General features: G+C 38.3%; 3 protein-coding genes across 3 annotated transcripts; 1 reads left to right on the forward strand and 2 right to left on the reverse strand.

Annotated features, from left to right (window-relative positions):
- Positions 1-5,314: 5,314 nt before the first annotated feature.
- LOC121806916 (piriformospora indica-insensitive protein 2-like) lies at positions 5,315-7,911 on the reverse strand. Its single transcript, XM_042207091.1, has 2 exons — positions 7,015-7,911; positions 5,315-6,585 (listed from the first exon to the last, which is right to left on the reverse strand). The coding sequence occupies exons 1-2, from the start codon at positions 7,225-7,227 to the stop codon at positions 5,398-5,400; spliced, it is 1,401 nt and encodes a 466-aa protein (XP_042063025.1). The 5' UTR covers positions 7,228-7,911; the 3' UTR covers positions 5,315-5,397.
- A 1,000-nt stretch (positions 7,912-8,911) lies between these two features.
- LOC121808297 (nuclear matrix constituent protein 1-like) lies at positions 8,912-14,351 on the reverse strand. Its single transcript, XM_042208707.1, has 8 exons — positions 13,776-14,351; positions 13,140-13,349; positions 12,808-13,061; positions 12,451-12,721; positions 12,283-12,366; positions 9,791-11,769; positions 9,459-9,666; positions 8,912-9,372 (listed from the first exon to the last, which is right to left on the reverse strand). The coding sequence occupies exons 1-8, from the start codon at positions 14,058-14,060 to the stop codon at positions 9,139-9,141; spliced, it is 3,525 nt and encodes a 1,174-aa protein (XP_042064641.1). The 5' UTR covers positions 14,061-14,351; the 3' UTR covers positions 8,912-9,138.
- Positions 14,352-16,153: 1,802 nt separating this feature from the next.
- Positions 16,154-17,624, forward strand: LOC121809165 (serine/threonine-protein phosphatase 7 long form homolog). Its single transcript, XM_042209707.1, has 4 exons — positions 16,154-16,536; positions 16,617-16,704; positions 16,783-17,214; positions 17,283-17,624. Exons 1-4 carry the CDS (start codon positions 16,154-16,156, stop codon positions 17,622-17,624), a joined length of 1,245 nt encoding a protein of 414 aa, XP_042065641.1.
- Positions 17,625-21,717: the final 4,093 nt, after the last annotated feature.

Genomic DNA, 21,717 nt, shown 5'->3' on the forward strand with positions numbered 1-21,717 from the left:
GATTTGGAGCTGAGCCCGCAGGGGCATAGCGCAGTTGGCAACGAAGGGGCAGATCTTGCTGCAATGAGTCTGGGTTCGAATTCCACTGCTGTCGTGTAGTTGCTTCCATCTCTCAGGCACAAGTGTGAGACCTTGGGAGATGGGCTTCTGGCAGCCAGAGGATTAAGGTCTCCTCCTTAACGGGCTACTGCGTACCCTGATTGAACCCCCTCATAAGATATCGGGCCGGAGTGTGGGGGCCGCCAAGGCGACGGAATCGCCTTTTGCTGCAATGATTTGGAGCTGTACTATATAAGTTACTAAGATATTTTCCGAATTAATTCCTACTTAAAATAACAATATTCGTATCCTTAACGGCCTACTGCGTATCCTGATTGAACCCCCTCATATGATATCGGGTCGGAGTATGGGGCTGCCAAGGCGACGGAATCGCTTTTGCTGCAATGATTTGGAGCTGTACTATATAAGTTACTAACATATTTTCCGAATTAATTCCTACTTAAAATAACAATATTCGTACCATTTTGCTTTCTTTTTCTCAAGTCCTTCTGAGTTACTAGTATTTTAAACTACTAAAGCATTTAAAAAATATCCTAAAATATTCCACCACGTAAGTTTATTAGTCCCAAGCGTTATTGGAATGAAACGCAACCCTAACAAATAACATATTCAGTTACTAAACAAGCTTTTCAGTTAAATTATTGGTATTTTTTGAAGCAAAATAGTGAAATAATATATCAATTACCTTTGTTGATTTGGACCTAATTTTGCTCGTCAATTTGAATATATACGCATTATTAATGAAATAAAAGTGGAATAGTAATTATTGGAACGTTTGGGCCTTGTCCACTTAACATGTTGGAATATTTGGGCCTAGTCCAGTTACTTTATTGGAAATGTTTGGGCCTGGTCAAGGTGAAAGAATCGATGTTAATATCTGGAAAAAAATGAATTCATCAACAAGAATCCACGAAATTGAAATTATCATATAGTATAACTAAATATGAACCACACATCAATTTGACCTATAATAGCATATATGCAGAAATTTAATAAATGACAACTTTCTAAACGTACACTCTTAAAACTATATATAGATCGAACTCGTTGACTATAAATAAATAAATAAATACTCCTCTACACTAATTATATAGTACTACTACTTATATCAAAACCAAGCCTTGATACATTTCCAGTTAGGCCACAAAACCCTATACATTCATTAAATACTAACACAACCAAATATACATGTATAAATTATAATCTCCATTGTAATCTTCTATTTTAAGAAGAAAATATAACCAAAAAATGTGTAACACATTTTCAATCTTGAGGTAAAGAGTTGTGTCTCTTGGATGGAGCAGAAGGAGGGATAGGTACACCTTTTGGAAGCTTAGCAAAGTACAATCCCTCATTGCGTAGTTTTTCCTTTTCTTGAAAATAATTTAAAGCCATTGAAGAGTGATCGTTCTCCTTCACAATCAAGATCGATCTCCCCAGCCTAGTCGCGATGCAAGAACTCCATGTGTTAATAAGAAGGAGAGCAATGAAGATCGCTGATGGATTCATCCGAGAAGATCTTTGTAGATTTCTGAACGATGAAGACGAAGAAGAAGAATACTTTTAAATCCTCTCTTTTTGCTTTCTTTTCAAAAGGATTTTTGGGAATGATGTATAACTTTTCTTGATGGAGAAGAGAGGGGCTTACATATATATTGTTGAGGATTTGTTTTTGCATGGGAGGCAAAAAATAGGTTAGGTGGAAATGTGATGTCAAGAGTTGAGAATTATCAAACAATTTAAAGTATAGTATTAAACACGCAAAAGAGTGTTTATTTTTCAATTGTCAACGGTTTGTACAAATGTAGGGTAATTCTATTGGATGCCGGCTTGAGTTTTTCCTACTTTATTTATAGGTTTTTCAATGAAGGATAATATTCCTTGTACGTTAAATATTGCTGAATTATTTGTCATATGTAGGATTTTGGTTTAGTTATACATCTATTTATTGGATTTTAAAGGTTTGGTTCTTATCATCACGTGACACATGGTGATCTTACCCAAAATGGTCAACTACCGATCCTGTTTTAATATGATTATGAACTATTTATATCACTATACTAAAAAAAGACATAAGCAGGCAAACATATCCAATGAAAATGCAACTATAATACAAAAAAAAACGGAATAAATCACACTGACAAAATATTGAGTTCATTAATAATCAAAAAGGAAATTTGTAAAAAAATCATGAATTTTAGTCAAATTATGTTTGTTCCATAGTTTTAAAAATCAGTCGTAAAAATTATAAATTTTAGTAACATTTTTCTCAATTTTCCTTTTGACAAAAAAATTTCTTCCCGATTTGTAATGTGTTGCTTATTTAGCGCACAGTTCAGTTATTTCCTAAGTGTATTGAGAAATATGATAAAATTTATTTGGAGGGTTGAATTTGTTGAATTTTTTAATGTCAAATTGTATTATACTATTGACGCAAATTAGATCCAGTGGAAAAAATGAAAAAATATTAAAACTTATGGTGCTATGTCTGATTTTCAATGTCGAGAGTTATGCCATAATTTGATCAAAATTTAAAAAAAAATCGGCTGTATTCATAAATAGGTAAAAGTTATTGCAAAAAAATTTTATATAAGCATGACCAAATTAAGGTACAAAGTATCAAATCAATTTATGTTTCATATGTGTATTAAATTAGGTGTATTAAAATGTGCATTAGTATGAATTCTTGAAGGAAAAAGATTGATTAAAATTTTCAACTATGAACAACTTTAGAGAAATCTTTTGCCTGAGAAGCTACCTCAAGAAAACGAAGCTACACGTGGTCCACTAATTACGATTAACAGTTACTTTATTGTTTTAAAATCAACAACGATAGTCATGTGCTATTATTGGTTCAAATCTTAGTATTCATTTACATGATATTTTAACTAAGAAACTTAGTTGGGTTTGCAATAATCGACGTTGAATAAATGTGTTATTGTTTTGTTTTGTTTTGTTGTTATGCGGCAGCTTTATTGACCAAATCATGTTCATACAAATTCCTTTGTTTTGGACAAAATTGGATAAAGTAGTTATAGTATTAATCTAATATATGAAGACATTCTGCGTGTGAAATAGGGTAGTACCATATATAATAATTGAATTATAGCAATACTAATTAAAGTGGCCATTGATCATTACATTTGATTATAAATGTCACTTCACATTTCACAAATACCTCAAGCTCGAATACCATTGTTGTCGCGCGTAAGTATAAAAGAAAAATAAAATGATTTTTCTCTTTTAGGTAGTGACCTAATTTATGAAGTGAGAATTTTACTAGTAATTTTTTTTAGTCCAAATACTTTGGGAAATTGACGAATATATATAGTTGTTGACTTGTTATATTAGTGCTATTTTCAGTTTTATTTTAAAAATGAGATATTTTGACTGTTTATGAAGAAAAAATAGGAACGATTGCCAAAATAAATAGCATAATAAGACGGACATTAACTGGATCATCAATTAATAATTTAATACTAGTAAGTTATTGGTACTGTTAATTAAGAATTGGGGTTGTTAGACTGGATTGATTAATGTCTAGTTTGATCTTTGATGTAATGACATTTCGAATGTTGAAAATGTGCATCACTCACTCAAAATAGCATGAAAAATTATTGATTGTTAGGTAACACGATTTTGAAATAATAAACCTACCAATTTTTCATTTTCACGAGTTTTTCTCGTTTGTGATGATAATCACAGCAGTATTTCTTGAAAATGTAGTATAAATACTTATCAAAGACTAATAAGATGTTTCATGATCATTTGCTTAATTTAGATTTAATGTTGTCATTTTATATTTATATTTCAGTTTACTTCTGTAATTATTATTAAAGATGATGAAATATCCTTACGTGGCCTTTAGATTAGGTGTCGATTTACTTAACTAACGGAGTCCTTTCATTGTTTTCGACTCTTATGTCACAACATTTAGTAATATACGATGGGAACATTAACAAAATGATATGAATTGGAAATATTACAATTGAGCAAATTCATGCTACGGAGTATTACAATTGAACAATGGGAGTATAAATTATTATTGTTTTTATCAATTCAAGTCGATATATCTTTCAACTCGCAAGACCATATATGCCTTTAGCATAAAGAGAATAAAGAATGTTCATTTTTAGTATGTCTTTCACTACATCATCTCCATGCCCACTTGAAATATCATAGCCATAATCCAATTAGCCAAACATAATGCCATGGAAGTGAAAAGCCAAAAGATTTGGCTTTAAACCTAAAGTTTCCAACAATCTATCATATTGGTTTAGAGCCCTACGAACTCAAACCAATATATCTCGGTCATGGAAAATGCAAATGCAACATGCAGACAATAACTTAGTGCTCGATGGACGCCACTTCATTTGGATAGGTAACTTGTGATTTTGAACCTTTCATAGTCAATACTATCGGGCATACCGACGAGCTAGTGAATGTGTTGCCTTAAACTATTGCTCATTTGGTATATATGCTAAATCAATGACATATACACAATATTGTCTCCACTTTATCAGTTATCACGTTTGTGCTCATTACGGTCATGGAGCATCTTTTTAAATTCATAAGTGACTCAAATATATGAAGATATCCCACTTCTCACTTACATACTTTCTTTCATGAATATCCTTTCATACTTCTTCTACTCAAGATTTCAAGAATCGTTCAAATTCAGACTTAGCCTCTTACGTGGTGCAAGTTACAATAACCTTTAAACTATTTGAGTTATGATTAGGGAACAAGTCTAATCATAAAGATAGTATAATGATTTTAAATCTATTATGAGATCAAAAATGTAAGAAACAAGACTATATTAAGGTGAGGGGGTGAGCATGGATTTGGGCATATGAAGGACTGGTTTTGCCAGGACCATGGAGGCTGAAGCAGGCCAAAACAGAACACTACCTAGAGCATGAAATTCTGAAATGAAATAAAACCACATCCAGAATTCCGACAGCTTGTATCAGTCTGCACTTTGTAATTTGTATCTTGAAATGGTCCACCACTCATCATCAACACAATCTATATACACTACTTTCATGGACCACATTTCTATTACAGCCTAAATTTATGTGACTTGTGTTTATTTCAGAAATCCACCCCTATCACCAAAACTAATCTACAGCCTGTTCCTCCCATTCCCTTTCACTTTCACCACATTAATAACCCCATCTCTACCCATCAACAAAACTGTTCTTGATTATTCCAATTTTAATTTCTCCTTTTTATTTGTCGTTTTCATTCATCATTTCCAAAGATAAAATGTAATGACTTCAATTAACTTGATTCCCTAGTTACCATCACATATACAACCGTGACATTTGGCCTATTTTAAAATTGTTGCAAAGCCAAAACTAAGAAAGCTTCAACTACCAAAACTAATCTACTAACACCAAACACATTGAATCCTAAAGAAGGCGTTGACGAAGCGGGATCACGGAGACTGGTCCCGTACTTGATCACTTGAACTCGACACGGTTTGACCCCAAAAGGTGCATTACTGGCTGACTTGAGCTCCTCGGGTTGATAGCAAAGGCCCGGGTTGCCCCATGCCCCGAACCGCGGCCCCATCCACCCGTAGAAAGCCTCTGAGAAATTAAGCTTGCCGGTAAGATTGTTGCCGTGGAGATAGATTGAACTAACATTAGGCAAAGTTGCAATCTTTGAGGGTATATCCCCTATTAGCTTGTTGTCATTCAGACCCAAAAATCTTAGACTTTTCAAATCTGCAAGAGATTCTGGGATGCCACCTGTCATGCTCGTATTGGACAGCTCCAAAGCTGTGATACACCTCAAATTTTGCCATCCAATACTTATTATGTCACCACCAATGGGATTGTTTGAGAGGACTAATTCTTGCAATGAATTTAATCCTTGAATAGTTTCACCCAATCCACCACTTAATCTGTTGTCACTTAGGTCTAATAGGGTGAGATTCTTGAGATTCCGAATCTCTTTCGGAATCTCGCCCTCTAGTTGATTACCACTCAAGTCGAGCTTTAATAGGGCCGTCAGCCCTCCTAGAGTTGCGGGTAAGGTACCCGAGAGCAAATTCCCACTCATATCGAGAATCAAGAGACGGTTAAGCCCTCCGATGCTGCCCGGGACCCTGCCTGTGAACGAATTCCCTGCGAGATTCAACCGCCTCAACTCCACCAAATTGCCAATGCTCTCGGGCAGCTGCCCCATTAGGCCATTTTCAGTGATCACTAAAGACTGAAGATTCCTTAGACCCCCGAAAATCTCGGGAACCGGTCCGGTTAGGCCGGAATTCAACCGAAACTCGACCGACTTCAAACTTCCGGCAAAAGCGTCCCAATTCCCGGTTGGGATCGAGACAGGGCGGTGCCGTGGCGTGACAAAGCAATTGAAGAAGGATAATGATTTTAAATGCCTTAGTGCGAACAAATTGGGGCTGAAATCCACATCTTGACCACAGATTAAAGAGTTGTCATGAACAGGTCCAATGCTCAAATCGGTCACGTACCAAAATCCATCATACAAATCACAAGAGACTCCCTGCATTAATAGTTGTACTAAGATTAAATTTCCCATTCATGCGGATTATGAAAATGTTGACAATTTGTTGCAAGTTTTGTTTTTTTATTACTGACTACAGCAGACAGATTTTGCCATAGAAAGAGTGGAGATGCACAAGCAAAAGATATTTTTTGTTTCAGACTCTACACAATGTAATGCATAGTAGTAGAGAATAACACTAGAAATAGAAAGTGGAAGTCTTGAATGAAATAAAGCTTCTGCGAAAGTTGGCATTGCCCATAAATATGAGAAACAACATAGTTTTAGTTAGTAAGGAATCCACAAAAGTTGCATAGCTCTGACTCAAATTTGACTGCCCTTGTACATTCTACTTTCAAATACAACCTTGAAACTGGATAAACGATTCAAGAAAAATGTGTGGAAAGCTTTCTGGAGAGAGAGGGAGACCTGAATAGGGGTCCAACCGCAAGGATCTGGATAGAGATCAGAACCATTCCACCATTTTCCCACAAAATCTTGGATAGTATTATACAGAGCTTCTTGCTCGGTTGTCTTCATCGGAGCACCGATGCTGTTGTCTTCTTGTCCGCTGCATGGAGAAGTGAAATGAAGCAACCACACAACAAGAACTGGGAAGCTCAAAGACTCGATCTTTTTCATGGTTGATTAAAGCCCAGATAAAAAGGAAGCCAGAAACCAGCAACCAAGAAGTGGGCTTTTCAAGAAATGGTAGATTTTCTCGGGCATCAAGTAAAACTAAATGCCGGGAGTTGCAAAAGGCGTGATTTGGAAGGAATGAAATGTAAAAAGATGGGATTTTTCAAAGTGGGGTTGCAACAAGAAAGCAGTGGAGGCTAGAGTTCGATTCTTGCGAGAGTTTATAGTAAATGGGGAGTAATGAAAAGGGGGCATAGACTGTAAGAGAGGCAGAGTTAGCAGAAGTCTGAGGAGGCCTGCGGCATCTTTTCAGCTTACCACAGTTATCAGTTCGAAAAAGAGACAATATACGGAGCAATTGTGGTAACTTCAATAATATACTAACATCTAAATAGTGGCAAAGAAACAAGAAGTCGATCAAAAAAAGTTGCAACTTCAAGTACCAAGAATTGTAAATATCAATCGTTATAATATGGTTAACATAACTCGAAATCAAAGTGATTAACCGATGCAACTAGCAAATGGGATGGAAGTTTAATGACTGAATAAACAGTTGGGAGATTTATTGTTGGATATAGGCATCTAGGCTTCTGATTAAAAGGGTTTCTAGGGAGATGGGGGTTAAATCAAAAGGTGAAATATGGGCATTTAAATACATGCAAGGCAAAGGTAGTTTTTTTCTCGAGGGAATTAGTTCTCACCTTTGGGCTGTTGGGTTCAAAACAGATTTTACTGTAATCAAAGAGGACAAAAGGAGTGGGTATGAATTCAGACATGGTGGAAAGAGTCTTTGAGATTTGGACACGGCTCTTTTTATTTCTTGTAATTAATAGTGGCTTCAATTAATATGCTGCATTTCATTACAGAGCCTTCAAAGTAATATCAATTCTCAACCCCATCTACACAAAAATAATTATTGCTTTTTGAAACTGTTCATGCATTATTATGTGGTTAGAACAACAGTAACAACAGCACAACCAAAATATAATTGCATATTGTATGCATTCACACACAGCACACACGAATGTGTGTTGTACTATGTTTTTTTTGTGAGGGGACCAATGAGATAAAATGCAGTTTAATGGGGAGTTATTGAGGCTTTGGTGTTGGGGAAAAGGGCAAAAAAAGGGCTATTAAAAGGGGGAGCGAGAGGGCTAGCCCACTCTATAATCTCCCCTTTCCAGACCCTTACATTGTGATCAGTCATTTTCTCAACTTCGTGCTTTTTTTCTCTAAGTTTATTTTATAAAAGGATAAAATGATTAATGCTCCCAAATTTGGCATTTCATTTTATTTCTTCTTTGATGATTTGTCACTTAATAGGGGAAATTGATTTGCCATTGCTTTTTTCTGGATTTGTAATTGTTATGGGATTGATGAAAATAATTGGGTCTTTTTCTTGCTTCTTTTTTCAGGAAATTTCTTTCCATATGCAAGAAGAAGGTCCCCCTACTTCCTACTACTATTAATTAGCTTCAATTACTTCGCCACTACAAAAAAATGGTAGTAGTTCAAGAATCATGGAGCAGATACATAATTGCAAACTTATTATTAGTAGATTTAATTATTTCAAGACAAAACTTGGAAATTATTTGTCAAACAAACGGCTTCAGAACATAAATTAGGAGGGTATGATAATTCCGGGCGCATTTATTAACTTTGGGTGGCTTTATTTACAAAACAAAAAGTCAAAAATCAATCTCCTCATCCTTAAAAAAATTATTCTTGGTATGAAAAAATCAAATAAAGAGTGAGGTACTTGGAGAACTTGATTACAAAACCGAATATGCTGCAGGGTTCTAAACATAAAGGTGATCCCCAATAATTCGGAATCCAATACTTACCTACGAATATCACACAACATTTAACCTTGTGCAGCTCTAATACATCGAAAATGAAGATCAAGAGAGGCCATCACGATGTAAAGAATTTCCAAAGCTTTCTGGGCACTGAAGCTTCACCGGGATTATCGTCATCTTCATCGTCGTCGTCCTCCTCTTCTTCTTCCTCGCGCAATGGGCTGCTGGGCTCAACTTCATCGCTGTATTCTGGAATGCCACTGACCTCCTCACTGACAATTTCCACATTTTTCTTCGTGGACTTGACAGCTTTTGAGTTTTCATTAATGGTGGCTTCTGATGGCACAAACTGCATCGTGATATGCAATGATTTTAGGAACGATGTTAAATGATTTTAGGAACATAATGCCATCATAATATCAAGCAGAGACTTACCCTAACTACTCTATCAACCATGACCGTCTTTGTTTGTACGCGTTTATGAGACACAACCTGGGCCGAATCGTCAGGGCTCCCATTCTGACTGGCGACTTCTTCAGTTGGTGTAGAAGTAATTTCATTATCCATCAATGCAGCACCATCACCAGCTTCTTTATCCGGTCTTTTCTCAGTGTCCGTTGAGGCAGCAATGCCCTTGCCTTTACTGGAGGGGAAAAAACAATTTTTTTAGACGTAGCAAAGGACTTGATTAATCAATTTGAAAAATGATGTCATCAGTTCTTATAGTAGTAATTATTTCGTCATGTATAGTAAGATTAAAGACTAACCCTGTATGGCGTCGAAGGTTATAACGCGACTTCCCAGCATCTTGTACCACTGGAGCAGCCGTTTGCTGTCTCTTCCTGCGGCCACCCACACTCACGCTTGCTGACTGACCATCACTTTCATCTCCATCACTCATTTTAGAAGATGTTGCACGAGTTCGCTTTCTCCAGACGGAACTGGCTCCTTTACCAGCAAGGCTAGAATCTCCTCGACTTTCCTCATTAACAGAAGTAGGGGTGTCATTATTTGTCTCACCATCTTTTGATGTCTTTCTCAAGAAAGCTTCTGCATCTTCAACTACAGCTTTAACAGAGCGTGTTCTATGGATTCCATTCCCTGGTTTTCGAGCAGATTTTCGTCGACGATTCAGCATCTCTGAATGCTTTGAGTCTTCTGAAACTTCTGGGGCCGCACGACATATTTCAGGAGCATCAGATTCAGTTGCAGCTCCAACTGGCATGCTGGGTTCACCAACATTTTGAGCAGGACTGACCAGTGTATCACACAATGCTTGGTCCAAGTTTTGAGAAGGCATGTCTTGAACTTTCTTGGTCGGAGACAACTTGAAGACTCTCGGAGTGCACTTCCTAAGAAGCCAGGAAATACGCCCACCAGAATCTAGAGATTTTTCATCATTCTCACCAGGAGTTCTATTAGCCTTCGTTTCATATGAAGCAACTTTTTCCAGTACTTGTTCTCCCATTGCCTGAAGAGGAGAAGCTTCGTTTTCATCCAGTTCAGTTATAAGAATGTCAGCTAGCATGTAGTCCTTTGCCATGCCCCCACAGTTTTGACAACTCTTTATCCTTTCAAGAATAGAAACGAATCGGCTTCTCTCATTGATAAATTGTTGCCTCTGTGACTTAAGTTTTTTACTTAAAACACCAAGGTCATTAATGTCATTTTGCATTTCCAGCTGCTGCTCTTCCAACTGCTTCTTATTCAGGGCAATGTTCTCTCTGTCCTTTTCCAATCTGCTTCTCTCTGACCTCATATTTTCCATTTCTTTATCAGCAACGTCATTCAAATGACTGATATTGCAACGCTCTTTCTCAATCTTATCCTCAAATGCTCTCTCTCTATCCTGAAGAGATTTCTCAAACTCCTCTTGCTTATCTCGCATTTCTGCCTCAAGATCCCTCTTACGAGTCTCAAAATCATGAAGTAACTTATCGTGCTCATACCGTGCTTTTTCTGATAACATTGACAGCTCATGCTTCTTTGTGGCAGAAAATGATTCTTTCTCAAGTCTAAGAGTTTCCATCTCCCTCTTGATGTAGTTTTCTGTTGCAATTTTATCTTCTTCCAATTTCTTTTCCAATGAGTGTTTGAATTTATCAAAAGTTTTTTTGTCTTCATCAAGTTGTTGCAACTCTCTAGTAACTTCGGCTCTTTTTTCATCAAGGACCTCCCACTCTTCCTCAAATCTCTTCCTGTCTAGCTTTAAATCATCGCGTTCCTTACAAAGCAAATCATTCTGACGATTGTACCTCTGTACCTCCTGTTTCAATTCCTGTATCAAATGGTTATGCTTCTCCCTCTCTTCTTCAGTAATTCTAAGCGTCTCTGTTTCATCACGAATCTGTAATTCTGTCCGACTAATCTCAGCTTTCATGTTCTCAACCTCATCTTTGAGACTTTGTAAAGTTTCTTTCTCAGAAACTAATTCTTGTCTAATTGAGTTTAGATTCTTCTCCTCCAATTTGAGGGTCTTATCTTTTTCCTTCAGCCCCTTTAACATTGCATCACAATCCTTCTCTTTCTCCTTGACTCTTTCTGACTTCTTCTCCAGAGCCTCCTCCTGCTTTTTCAATTTTTCCGTCATATGGCTAATTTCGTTCGACTTCTTAACCAATTCATCTGTTTTGACTCTTAGCTCATCCTCAAGCAACTTTCTTTTATCTTCCAGTTCTACTTCAAGGTCCTGCTTTTTTATCTCAAATGCAGCTCTGTGCTCATCAACAAGGTTCTGAATCTCCACCTGCAATATGGATTAACATTTAACAACTCTTAATAAAATGAAAAGGAACTAAATTTAGTCAAAGAAACATCTGAAATACAAGGAAAGGCAACATCATGAATAGGGGGATTAAGCAATAATAGAGTAATCTCTCTTTTCCAATCCCACTCTATTTGTTACACGATAGCCAGCTTGATTGCAGGAACAACAATAAACATTATATAGAAGGAAAGAATATTATAGCTGTTACATCCCCTAAGTTTGAGTTACAGATATGAATTCAATTTAAAGTCTAATATTTTGGTACTGAGATTATGCAAAATCAATAATGTGAGCCACAAATGCACTGAGAAGTTACAAGGAAAATCAGATCTCGTCCTTGAGGAGAGGAAATGCAGAACAAGGGTTATTATCGGATACCAATCATACCATTACTCAATAATTATAAATTATTTGGTTTATTAAAGCAGGTTAAACAAAATAAAGCACAGCAAAATATATAAATATGCACGGAAAGTAAGGAAAGTAACTCACTCTCTCTCGCTCACTCAGCTTCTCAGTCAATGCACTTAAATCTTTTTCCTTCATCTCTAAATTAGATCTAAAAGCTTCAGCTTTCTGCAGGGAAGTCAAACCAAAGTCAGACATAAAGAAGTTATTAATTAAAGTTTAAAAACTAGATATAATCAATCAGAAGCTTACTTCCTCTTTTTGGATCAGCTCGGAAAGTTTTTTGTTGATCTCGTCTTCTTTGTTCTTTAGGTTTAAATTTAGCAACTCGGCCCTCTTCTGTTCTTCGACAAATTCATCTTCTCTCTGCTTCAACATCCTATTAAGTTCAACTAACTTCTCCTCTCTCTCATTAATATGTCTCCTATTCTGACAAAGTCTCTCTTCGGCTTCTTGCAGCTTCCTCTCCCATTCCCGCATATCTTCTTTATGCTTCACAAAAGTTGCTTCGTGGGCATCCCGCCTAGAACAGAAGACAAAGATATTTATAAACAAAAACATGAGCCACAATCAAATAAGAAAAGCAAGTGAGTCATCGCATAATCATACTCGGATATGAAGGACATGCGCTCCCTTTTAAGAACACTTTCGCGCGTATCAACCTCCTGCAATTTCCTCTCCATCTCTAGACTCTTCCGGCTGGCCTCAGCAAGCTTTGCATCAGCAGCAAGCAACCTTTGTTGCACCTCCAAAGACCTATCTTGAATTCCAGCCACCAAATGATTGGCATCAGCTAGCTTCGTATCAGACGTGATCTTGATTTTATCATGCTCCGCATGTATCTCACGCAGAGATCTCTCAAGCTGCCGAAAGTAGAATTTAGCTTTCCATAAATACAAACACCACACATATTGAATTATAATGATAAAAAAATAGATTACCTCTGCCACACATTGTCTCTCAACCTCCAATGCTTTTCTCAAATTTGTTTCTCGTTCCTCAACTTGAGTAACTGCAATCAAGTGAGCTGCTTTTTCACGCTTTAGAAGCTCCTGCACTTCTAGAAGAGATTGATGCTCTTCTTCATGCTTTGAAGTCCACTCTTTATTCTCAATCAGTAGTAACCCCATATTATACTGGTAATCATGAAGCTGCGGGACACAAGATTAGATAAGCTTAAAATTAGTTCGACTATCTGCTGTATATTAACAAGATCAATATACACCAAATCAAATCCAAAAACAAAATTCATTCTTTCATCTTTAACAAGAGTTCCTTCACCTTACCGATGCCTCATCTCAATATATTTATCATTCTTAGCATGGTACAATATTACAAGGGCTTAATTCCTGTTAGATAGTTTCATATTGCACCATGACAGTATGCAGCAACTTTATTCCTCAATGAGATGGCAAATTTCCAGCAGGCATCATACTTAGGCATATGAAAATCTAACCACACAATTAGCCATTATCACAAAATAAATCGCAACCAAGTAGGACCTAATGAACATTCGGAATAAAATTAAACGATTAAACAAAGCAGTCTCATATAAGTACAAATTAAGGTTTTCTAACCTCTCTTTCAAGGTTCTGTGCTTTCTCCATTAATGCCTCCCGATCACGCCTCTCCATCGCAGCCTCGTCCAGCAGCCCCACCTCTCGAAACCGTCTCCAGTCGTCCATGTTCTCCATCTCAACTCTATCCTCATTCTCAATTAACAAGCCCCTCGGGGGCGGGGGCGGAGCAGGGTCGTCAATAAACGACACCAATTTGCCCTTGACGGTTGTAGGGTTTGGCTTATGCGCTTCACTCCTGGGCGTTCTCGACGGCCCCTGCCACTGCCGCTTCGGAGTGAACATTTCGGGTTTCAATTCAGATAAAGGCTCAATACCTTGGTTCCGATTCTTGAAAAAAATTGGACGAAACCCTAATTCAGATGTTTCGAACAATGGCTCGAAAAATTGATAGGGCCGGTAAGTAGACGTAAGAGGGTACCGATAGTTGAGTGGGCCCCAGATAAGCTATCAATGGACGGAATATTCGGGCTCCGGCGACGGAATATTCAAAATTTTATGCGCAAGCGAAACAGAGTGGTAGAGAAAGGGGAAAAAGGAACGCGAAGCTGTCTCTGTTTTTCTGTTGTAGTGTGGGAGTATTTTCGAATTGTTTGGCGGTGTGCTACTATTCCATGTATACCCTTAGCAGTTGGCGGATGCCATTATTCCATTCTTGGTTTTAGAAGGGTAGCTTTGGTAATTCGGGAGAAGAGTTAAATATGGAAAATTTCTTATTCCAATTACAAATTTCAAAGGTTCACATTCAAATTACAAAAGGGTAACTTTGGTAATTCATAACAATAAATTTCAGAGGTGTACATTCAAATTAAAAACACTTAAAAAATGTCCAATTTTAAGGAGAAAAACGCGTTTCTAGGCGACTTTGCCTTTAAAATAACGCAAATGTATCCATTTTGTTATCAATTCCATTTATGGGAAAAACGCCATTGAAGTTGGCGTGTTTATAAGTAAAAACGCCAGTGATATTGGCGTGTCTATACGCAAACACGCCAACATAGTTGGCGTTTTACAATGGCACCGTATCTTGCTCGTATTTATAACCAAAATACTTAAATTTGAACACGCCAATCTTGATGGCATCTTTACGATATAAAACGCCAAGGTCATTGGCGTGTTTAACGTAAAAAACGCCAACCGGATTTGCGTCTTTACGAAAAGACGCCAACACCATTGGCGTCTTTGTTCAGAAGCATATACTAGCAGCAGACAGTCGCGAAAAATTAACACCACAGACCCACTTCGCGATTTTCTCTAGCAGCGGCCAAATCCTTCGCAAATTCGTTCGTGTCTTTGTGATTTCGCCCTCCATTCATCAATCGGTGCTAGTTTTCCCCAAATTCGTCCTATTTATTCGGTTAGTATGCTTATCTTTTACATTATTAGAGTAATTGTTGGATACTTAGCTAGGGTTTGTAATGTGTTGTGATTTGAGTTGAAATATTGTGCATATGGATTATTTGTATGACGTTATTGTTGATTATTATGTTGGATTGTTTGGGTTAAGTGAATTTGTGTATAAATTTGATTATAAACCAAAATCGTAGGGTTTGATAGCTTAAAAATTGGGCAAATTGATTTGGTTTATGTGGGTTTTGGTTAATGTCTTTTTTTAGTTTGAAATGTTAATTTTGTGTACATTGTTAGGTTGAAATTGAAATTGAAATTGTTAGGTTGGTTAAACTAAAATTGGGTAAGTTGAATTGGTGGAAAATTGATGTATATTGTTTATTTGAACTGTTACTTTTGTGTAGGTGAATTGTGTTATGATGTTGAAGTTGTGTATTGTGAATTGTTTGATATAGGTGTTCCATTTTGTGATATTGTATTAAATTGTTTGTAATTATTGAATTTGTTTAGGTTTGTTTGTTGTTTAATTTGGAATATGAATGTTGTGTAGGTAATTTATGGCATCTTCTTCAACTTCTCGTCGTCGGCTCTTATGTGGTCCTGAGGACCCCTCCGTATTATATCTGCAGAGACAACACGTCTCTAATAACATATGGGCAGGAGTGCCATCGGAAGACGTACGGTGTAGAAGATACGAAGGAATCATATGGGATGTTCCCATAAATCCTCGTGTTTTGGCGGTTATAGATGAGATGGGGTTCGGCGGGATGTTGAGGTGTGGTCAACCGAAAGACATTGACCACCATCTTATCACCGCTTTGATTGAACGTTGGAGGCCAGAGACTCACACGTTTCACTTTCCAGTCGGTGAAGCGACTGTGAGCTTAGAAGACGTGGAGGTCTTATGGGGCCTCAAAACTGACGGTGAGCCTCTGACGGGTTACATCCCCACTAAGGATGTCAACTATTGGAAGGATGTTTGTTTGGATTTTCTTGGCTTTATTCCAGATGCAGTTGATCTAAAAGAAATGAACTGGAAGCAGACAAGCTTATCAAATCAACTGCGGATTGAGTTGAGTGATGACCACGAGCAACACATGTACAATCAACGTGCTCGTGTGTATTGTCTGTTGTTACTGAGTGGTCTACTGATCCCGAACGCTACCGGTAATAAAATTCCCTTCTTCTACCTTCAGTTTTTCATGGATATAGAACAATGTGCTAGCTATAGCTGGGGAGGTGCGACTCTTGCCTGCTTGTACCACAATCTATGTGAAGCTGCACTTGGTAAGATGACCGATGTCGGGGGAGCTCTTACATTGTTACAGCTGTGGGCTTGGGAAAGAATCCCAATTATTAGACCGCAGATGCTGAACCCCGCGCCCGTAGACTACTTACCATGTGCAGTCGCGTAAGTTGTCCAATAATTACTCTTTTAAGCATAATTTTTATTGATTTTTGTGTTGTTCGCTCATAATTTAATTTTTGTAGATGGACTGGTCGGGCCTCTTATGTAAAAGCACCGGGGCATTGCATTGAAACTTTCAGAGATCAGTTCTCAACAATGCATGCCAATCAGGTAATTTACGTAACCTAAATTGTTGCTAGTGTGTTGTTTTGATTGAACTTGTTTTGACTAAATAAGTTTCATATTTAGTTTATTTGGAGGCCGTATGAATCGCGAAATCTGCCGGATGTTTGTGTTGCCGGTCGTCCTATATGGACGTCGATGACAACACTAATCTACTGGAATATGGTTGAGCCACACATGCCACAGCGGGTGTTGCGACAATTTGGGATTGTCCAACCTTATATCCCGATTGTCGACCGGTTCCACGGATCTGATTTTACGAAACAGGATCGACGTGGCAAAACAGGTCGGAACTGGGTTCAGTGGCACGCCAATCATATACAAGATTGGCATAATAGGCACGACACAGTGTATGTTGATTTGGAGTACTCATTGGTACCTGTTGCTACTGATGAGTACATGGATTGGTTTCGCCGGATAACCGTGGTGTACCTAACAAAACCTGGGGTGCATTCTCATGAGGGCTTCCATGAAACGGCGGCCTCTCATCACTACGCGGTAGATTTCAACAACTTTTCTTTATTTATATTCATAAGATGAAATGTAATTAACACTGAAAATTGTAGGTGGAGACCCTTCACAAAATACGCCACTTTCTTAGGGAGCAAGACATGTCAGGACGGCCGGATTTATTCACCATTTCGAGAATGGTTGAAGATGGCCTCCAGATATGTGGGGAAGCTGAGACGATGGACCACCGTCCTTCACAGCGCTCTGAGCTGGACCTTGACATGCCCGTGCGGCAAAAAGCGAAGCGGCGTGGAAAGAAGAAAGTTGGTGGAGAGTCGTCATCATCAAGGATGGATACTCAGTTGGTTGATGATTCTGATGACGATTTTGTGGCTCCACCTCCACCAAGATCTGCCGTGCGGGGTCGTCACTCTGTCAGCCACACAGGTGGTACATGAGAAGATTTCGGTCTCAGCGATCAACAATCTCCACCTCGGTCTTCTGCGAGAGACGACATTTTTGGTGTTGATTTAGAGAATGCCGTCGTTGAAGATACTCCTCCGTCTAGAATCCCTAAGACCAGCATCGGGAAGGGAATCCGTAGTCTGTTTATGCGTAAAAGGCGAGACGAGTGAACGTTGCCCGAACTTTTGATATTGGTGTTTTTTACATTGATTTGAACGCTTTATATAAGTAATTTGATATATTGTATTGATATTGGTGTTTTTTCATTCATTTGGCGTATGTATATTAGTAATTTGATAAATCCGCTTTTTATACGTGTGCATGTTGATAATTTGAACTCTTATAATTTGTATTGGTACATTTTTGTGAAACACGCCACTCACGATGGCGTTTTTAAGTTTGAAAATTTTTTCCAATTTTTTGCCACGCCAAGGCTGAGTTTCTGAACAAACACGCCAAGCTTACTTGGCGTTTTTTAAAACACGCCAACGTCGATGGCGTTTTCCCCATAAAACGCCATTTTCAGTGGCGTTTTTTTAAACACGCCACTCAAGATGGCGTGTCTAAGTTCGAAATTTTTTTTGCAATTTTCTGCCACACCGAGGTTGAGCTTCTGAACAAACACGCCAATCGGCGTTGGCGTCTTTAAAACACGCCAACGAAATAGGCGTTTCTAATAAAAACGCCAACTTGAGTGGCGTTTTTAAACACAAACCCGCCAACTTAGATGGCGTTTTTCGTAAAAATGCCATCTTGAGTGGCGTTTTTAATACACTAAATTTTACATTTTGCGTATTCAATGACTCGCTAAAATATAAGTAAAACAGAACAATGTTCTATTCAATAAATAACTACGACGCCGCCAAAATATAAGTAAAACAGAACAATGTTCAATTCAGCTAAATAGTTGTTACACATTCAATTGTCTCGCCTTCTCCGCGTAAAGAAGCTACGGATACCCTTCCCGATTCTGGCGGTTGAGAGTCTAGACGGAGGAGTATCTTCCACAACGACATTCTCTAAATCAACCCCGAAAAAATCGTCGCGCACAGAAGATCTAGGCGGAGAATGTGGGACATAACTTAGACCGATGTCTTCGCCTGTACCACCAGTGTGGCTGACAGAATGCCGACCTCGAACTACAGATCTTGGTGGAGGTGGAGGCATAACATCATGATCGGCATCATCAGTGTGGCTGATAGAATGACGACCTCGAACTGCAGATCTTGATGGAGGTGGAGGCATAAAATCGTCAGCGGCATCATCTACCAGCTGAGTATCCATCCTTGAAGAAGCATTCGGGCAGTTGCGTCTGTCGTGCCCTGGTTGACGGCAATGTTTACATCGGCGTCGGGCGCGTGGCTGGTCAGCTTCACGGACATCCATCTGATTAGGAATCCTAGTAGTACGATATCGACCTCGACTTTTAGGCATTAACTGGGCTCGTGAACATTGCAAAGTCCATTCAGGCACAGCCCAATAATCTTGGTGTCTGATTGGATTGAACACCGTAGAATATTGGTGTACCCAAACACTTGTGCGGTATACGTTATCAACAAGCGACAGCATGGGCTCGTTTCTAAACCGCGCAACTGCCGCTGCATGTGAACATGGAAGTCTCCACATCTGCCACTTTTGACATTTGCAGTTCGACTCCAAGTACTTTACCTTCCACTTATTACCGCCCTTTCCACCAATTCGACGCTTTGTTCGAACCACGTAAAGCCCTGCAATTGTGTTTGGGACTCTCACATTATGTAATTGACCTTTTACATCATTTTTGCATACCTTTTCATGGGCCCACGGGGTAAGTGGTGTGGCACACTGTGTTGATGCAATTGACCGCTCATTAAACCATTCTATTGTCCTCCAAAATATCAGATCAATGCAAGCTTTAATTGAGAGTTGTCTTGCGCCTCGCAACACATTGTTGTAAGATTCAACCATATTAGTGGTCATCTCACCCCATCTTTTGTGTTTGTCATACGCCAAACTCCATTTTTCTAACTCCACGGCATCAAGGTACTGCACAGCCTCGTTGTTGATGGTTCGAAGTAAACGACGTCTGATCTTAAACTTGCGTTTCTTTGTAGCAATACCAATTTTCCATACAAGTTTTTTTACCATGATGCCTTTGTGATTCTGCAAAACATTTTTTCTAACATGTACCAAGCAAAATCTGTGATGCCCCACATTGGGTTCTTCTTTCCATATGGGAGAATTCATTGCATCTATGATTCCCACATGCCTATCAGATATTACACATATTTCATGCTTGGCTACGTGAATTCTAATACGTTCCATAAACCAATTCCAACTTTGTATGGTTTCCTCATCAACAATGGCATATGCAATAGGCAAACATTTCTTATTAGCATCAAATCCAACGGCAATAAGAATTTTACCTCGATATCGTCCACGTAGATGAGTTCAATCAACGATTAAAACTGGTTTGCATAGTTGAAAAGCCTCCACAGCTGGACCAAAAGCCCAAAATACGTACTTGAAAACCTTGTTCATACCGTTGCTTAATCTTTCATCATGTAACCATTCGACAATTGTGCCAGGATTTTGTCTTTGCAACTCATTCAAATAACCTGGTAAAACTTTGAAATTCCACGCCCACGAACCATACACAAGCTCAATAGCTGTCCTCCGAGCATACCATGCTTTCTTGTAACTAACTTTCACATGAAATCTATTTTCAATATCCGCCACAATTGCTTTTACCTTGTAGCAAGGATCGTTTTCGATCTGATGTCGAACACTCAACGCTATCATACACGACGAAAGATTAGCGTGCCCATTATAATTACGATCCCCCATGCAAGTATGAGCAGTGCTAAACACTCTAATTTGCCAGTGTTCATCATGCTTCCTCAATGTTGCTCGGCACTCCCACAAACATGGCGGTAAGGACTTATCTTTCGGATTTCCTTGTGGCCACTTACAAACTGCATGCCATCTCTTTCCTTTACTTTCAACAACTGTATATTGTCGGATTTTTTCCAAATGCCAAAAAGTCACAGCTGACTTCAATTCCAATTTGGTTTTAAATTTAGTATGCAAACCGACATTGCTCGGATCTTTTTCACTCCAATAATGCACATTGAGATCATCAGACTCAAAGTTTTTTGGATCAAAACTATCATATGGACCTGGTAAGGTGCGAAAATAGTTCATACCAGGCTGTGGGAACTGTGGAACTACTCTTTCTCGTACTGCTCTTCCTCCAATTGATGTTTCGCCAACCACTGTTTCTCCAACCGGAATGGATGTTCTTGGAGCAACAAATTGGTCCTCATCCGACGAAGCACCATCTGAATCTGTACTATCCGGATCGACATCTTCAGAATCATAAGGTGATTGTGGATCAAGAAAGTCGGCTTTATCAAGACCAATTATGTCCTCAACCACAGCTGGGTTGTCACTGTCCCCTAAATGCACGTCTCCAATATCAAAATCTTGTGTTGTATCGAAGCATGGTTCTTGGCCTCTCGTAGACGTACCAACATCAAAATCTTGTGTTGCAGCGAGATATGGTCCTCGGCCTCTTGTAGACGTACCAACATCATTACTCATGAGATGATGACTATGTTGTTGAGTAATTGACGAATACTCAACATACAATTCAATTTGACCTCCTGTAGTCATACTCTCACTAAACATTAGTGGCATGTATACTTCTTCTAGTAAAATACCTATATACGTGATTGAAGATCCATAGAATATATGACGTTTCCATACTATTTGAAGTTTGTTTTCAAATCTGTTTATCCCCATTTTTTCACAAATTGTTTCCACAAGCTTATCGTAGGAAATACTTTCATCCAACATAATCAATCCTTTTGCAAAAGGAGGATCATATGAAATAACTGTTCCGGGAATTATATTTCCACCCCAATATAAATGGACACACCACGTCATACTATCTGCATTAATGTCAAACACAAATATTGGTCAAAAATATTTCTTTACAGTACACTACAATATATACTATCATAACAACCTATCAAATATGGGTAAAAAATTAGATATACTACAACATATAATACCATAACAATTGGTCATAATATTTCTATTAAT

This window comes from Salvia splendens, chromosome 6 (genome assembly GCF_004379255.2).
Source record: "Salvia splendens isolate huo1 chromosome 6, SspV2, whole genome shotgun sequence".
Taxonomy (NCBI): domain Eukaryota; kingdom Viridiplantae; phylum Streptophyta; class Magnoliopsida; order Lamiales; family Lamiaceae; genus Salvia; species Salvia splendens.

Bases quoted from the DNA above. Each gene is read 5' to 3' on its own strand.
- LOC121809165 (XM_042209707.1), top strand. From the start codon at position 16,154: ATGAACTGGAAGCAGACAAGCTTATCAAATCAACTGCGGATTGAGTTG. The intron at 16,537-16,616 runs GTAAGTTGTCCA...TAATTTTTGTAG, and splicing joins TACTTACCATGTGCAGTCGC to ATGGACTGGTCGGGCCTCTT. The intron at 17,215-17,282 runs GTAGATTTCAAC...TGAAAATTGTAG, and splicing joins CGGCCTCTCATCACTACGCG to GTGGAGACCCTTCACAAAAT.
- LOC121806916 (XM_042207091.1), bottom strand. From the start codon at position 7,227: ATGAAAAAGATCGAGTCTTTGAGCTTCCCAGTTCTTGTTGTGTGGTTG. The intron at 6,586-7,014 runs GTCTCCCTCTCT...CTATTAATGCAG, and splicing joins GCGGTTGGACCCCTATTCAG to GGAGTCTCTTGTGATTTGTA.
- LOC121808297 (XM_042208707.1), bottom strand. From the start codon at position 14,060: ATGTTCACTCCGAAGCGGCAGTGGCAGGGGCCGTCGAGAACGCCCAGG. The intron at 13,350-13,775 runs GTTAGAAAACCT...TGTGTCCCGCAG, and splicing joins CACAGAACCTTGAAAGAGAG to CTTCATGATTACCAGTATAA. The intron at 12,367-12,450 runs GTAAGCTTCTGA...ACTTCCCTGCAG, and splicing joins AGCTGATCCAAAAAGAGGAA to AAAGCTGAAGCTTTTAGATC.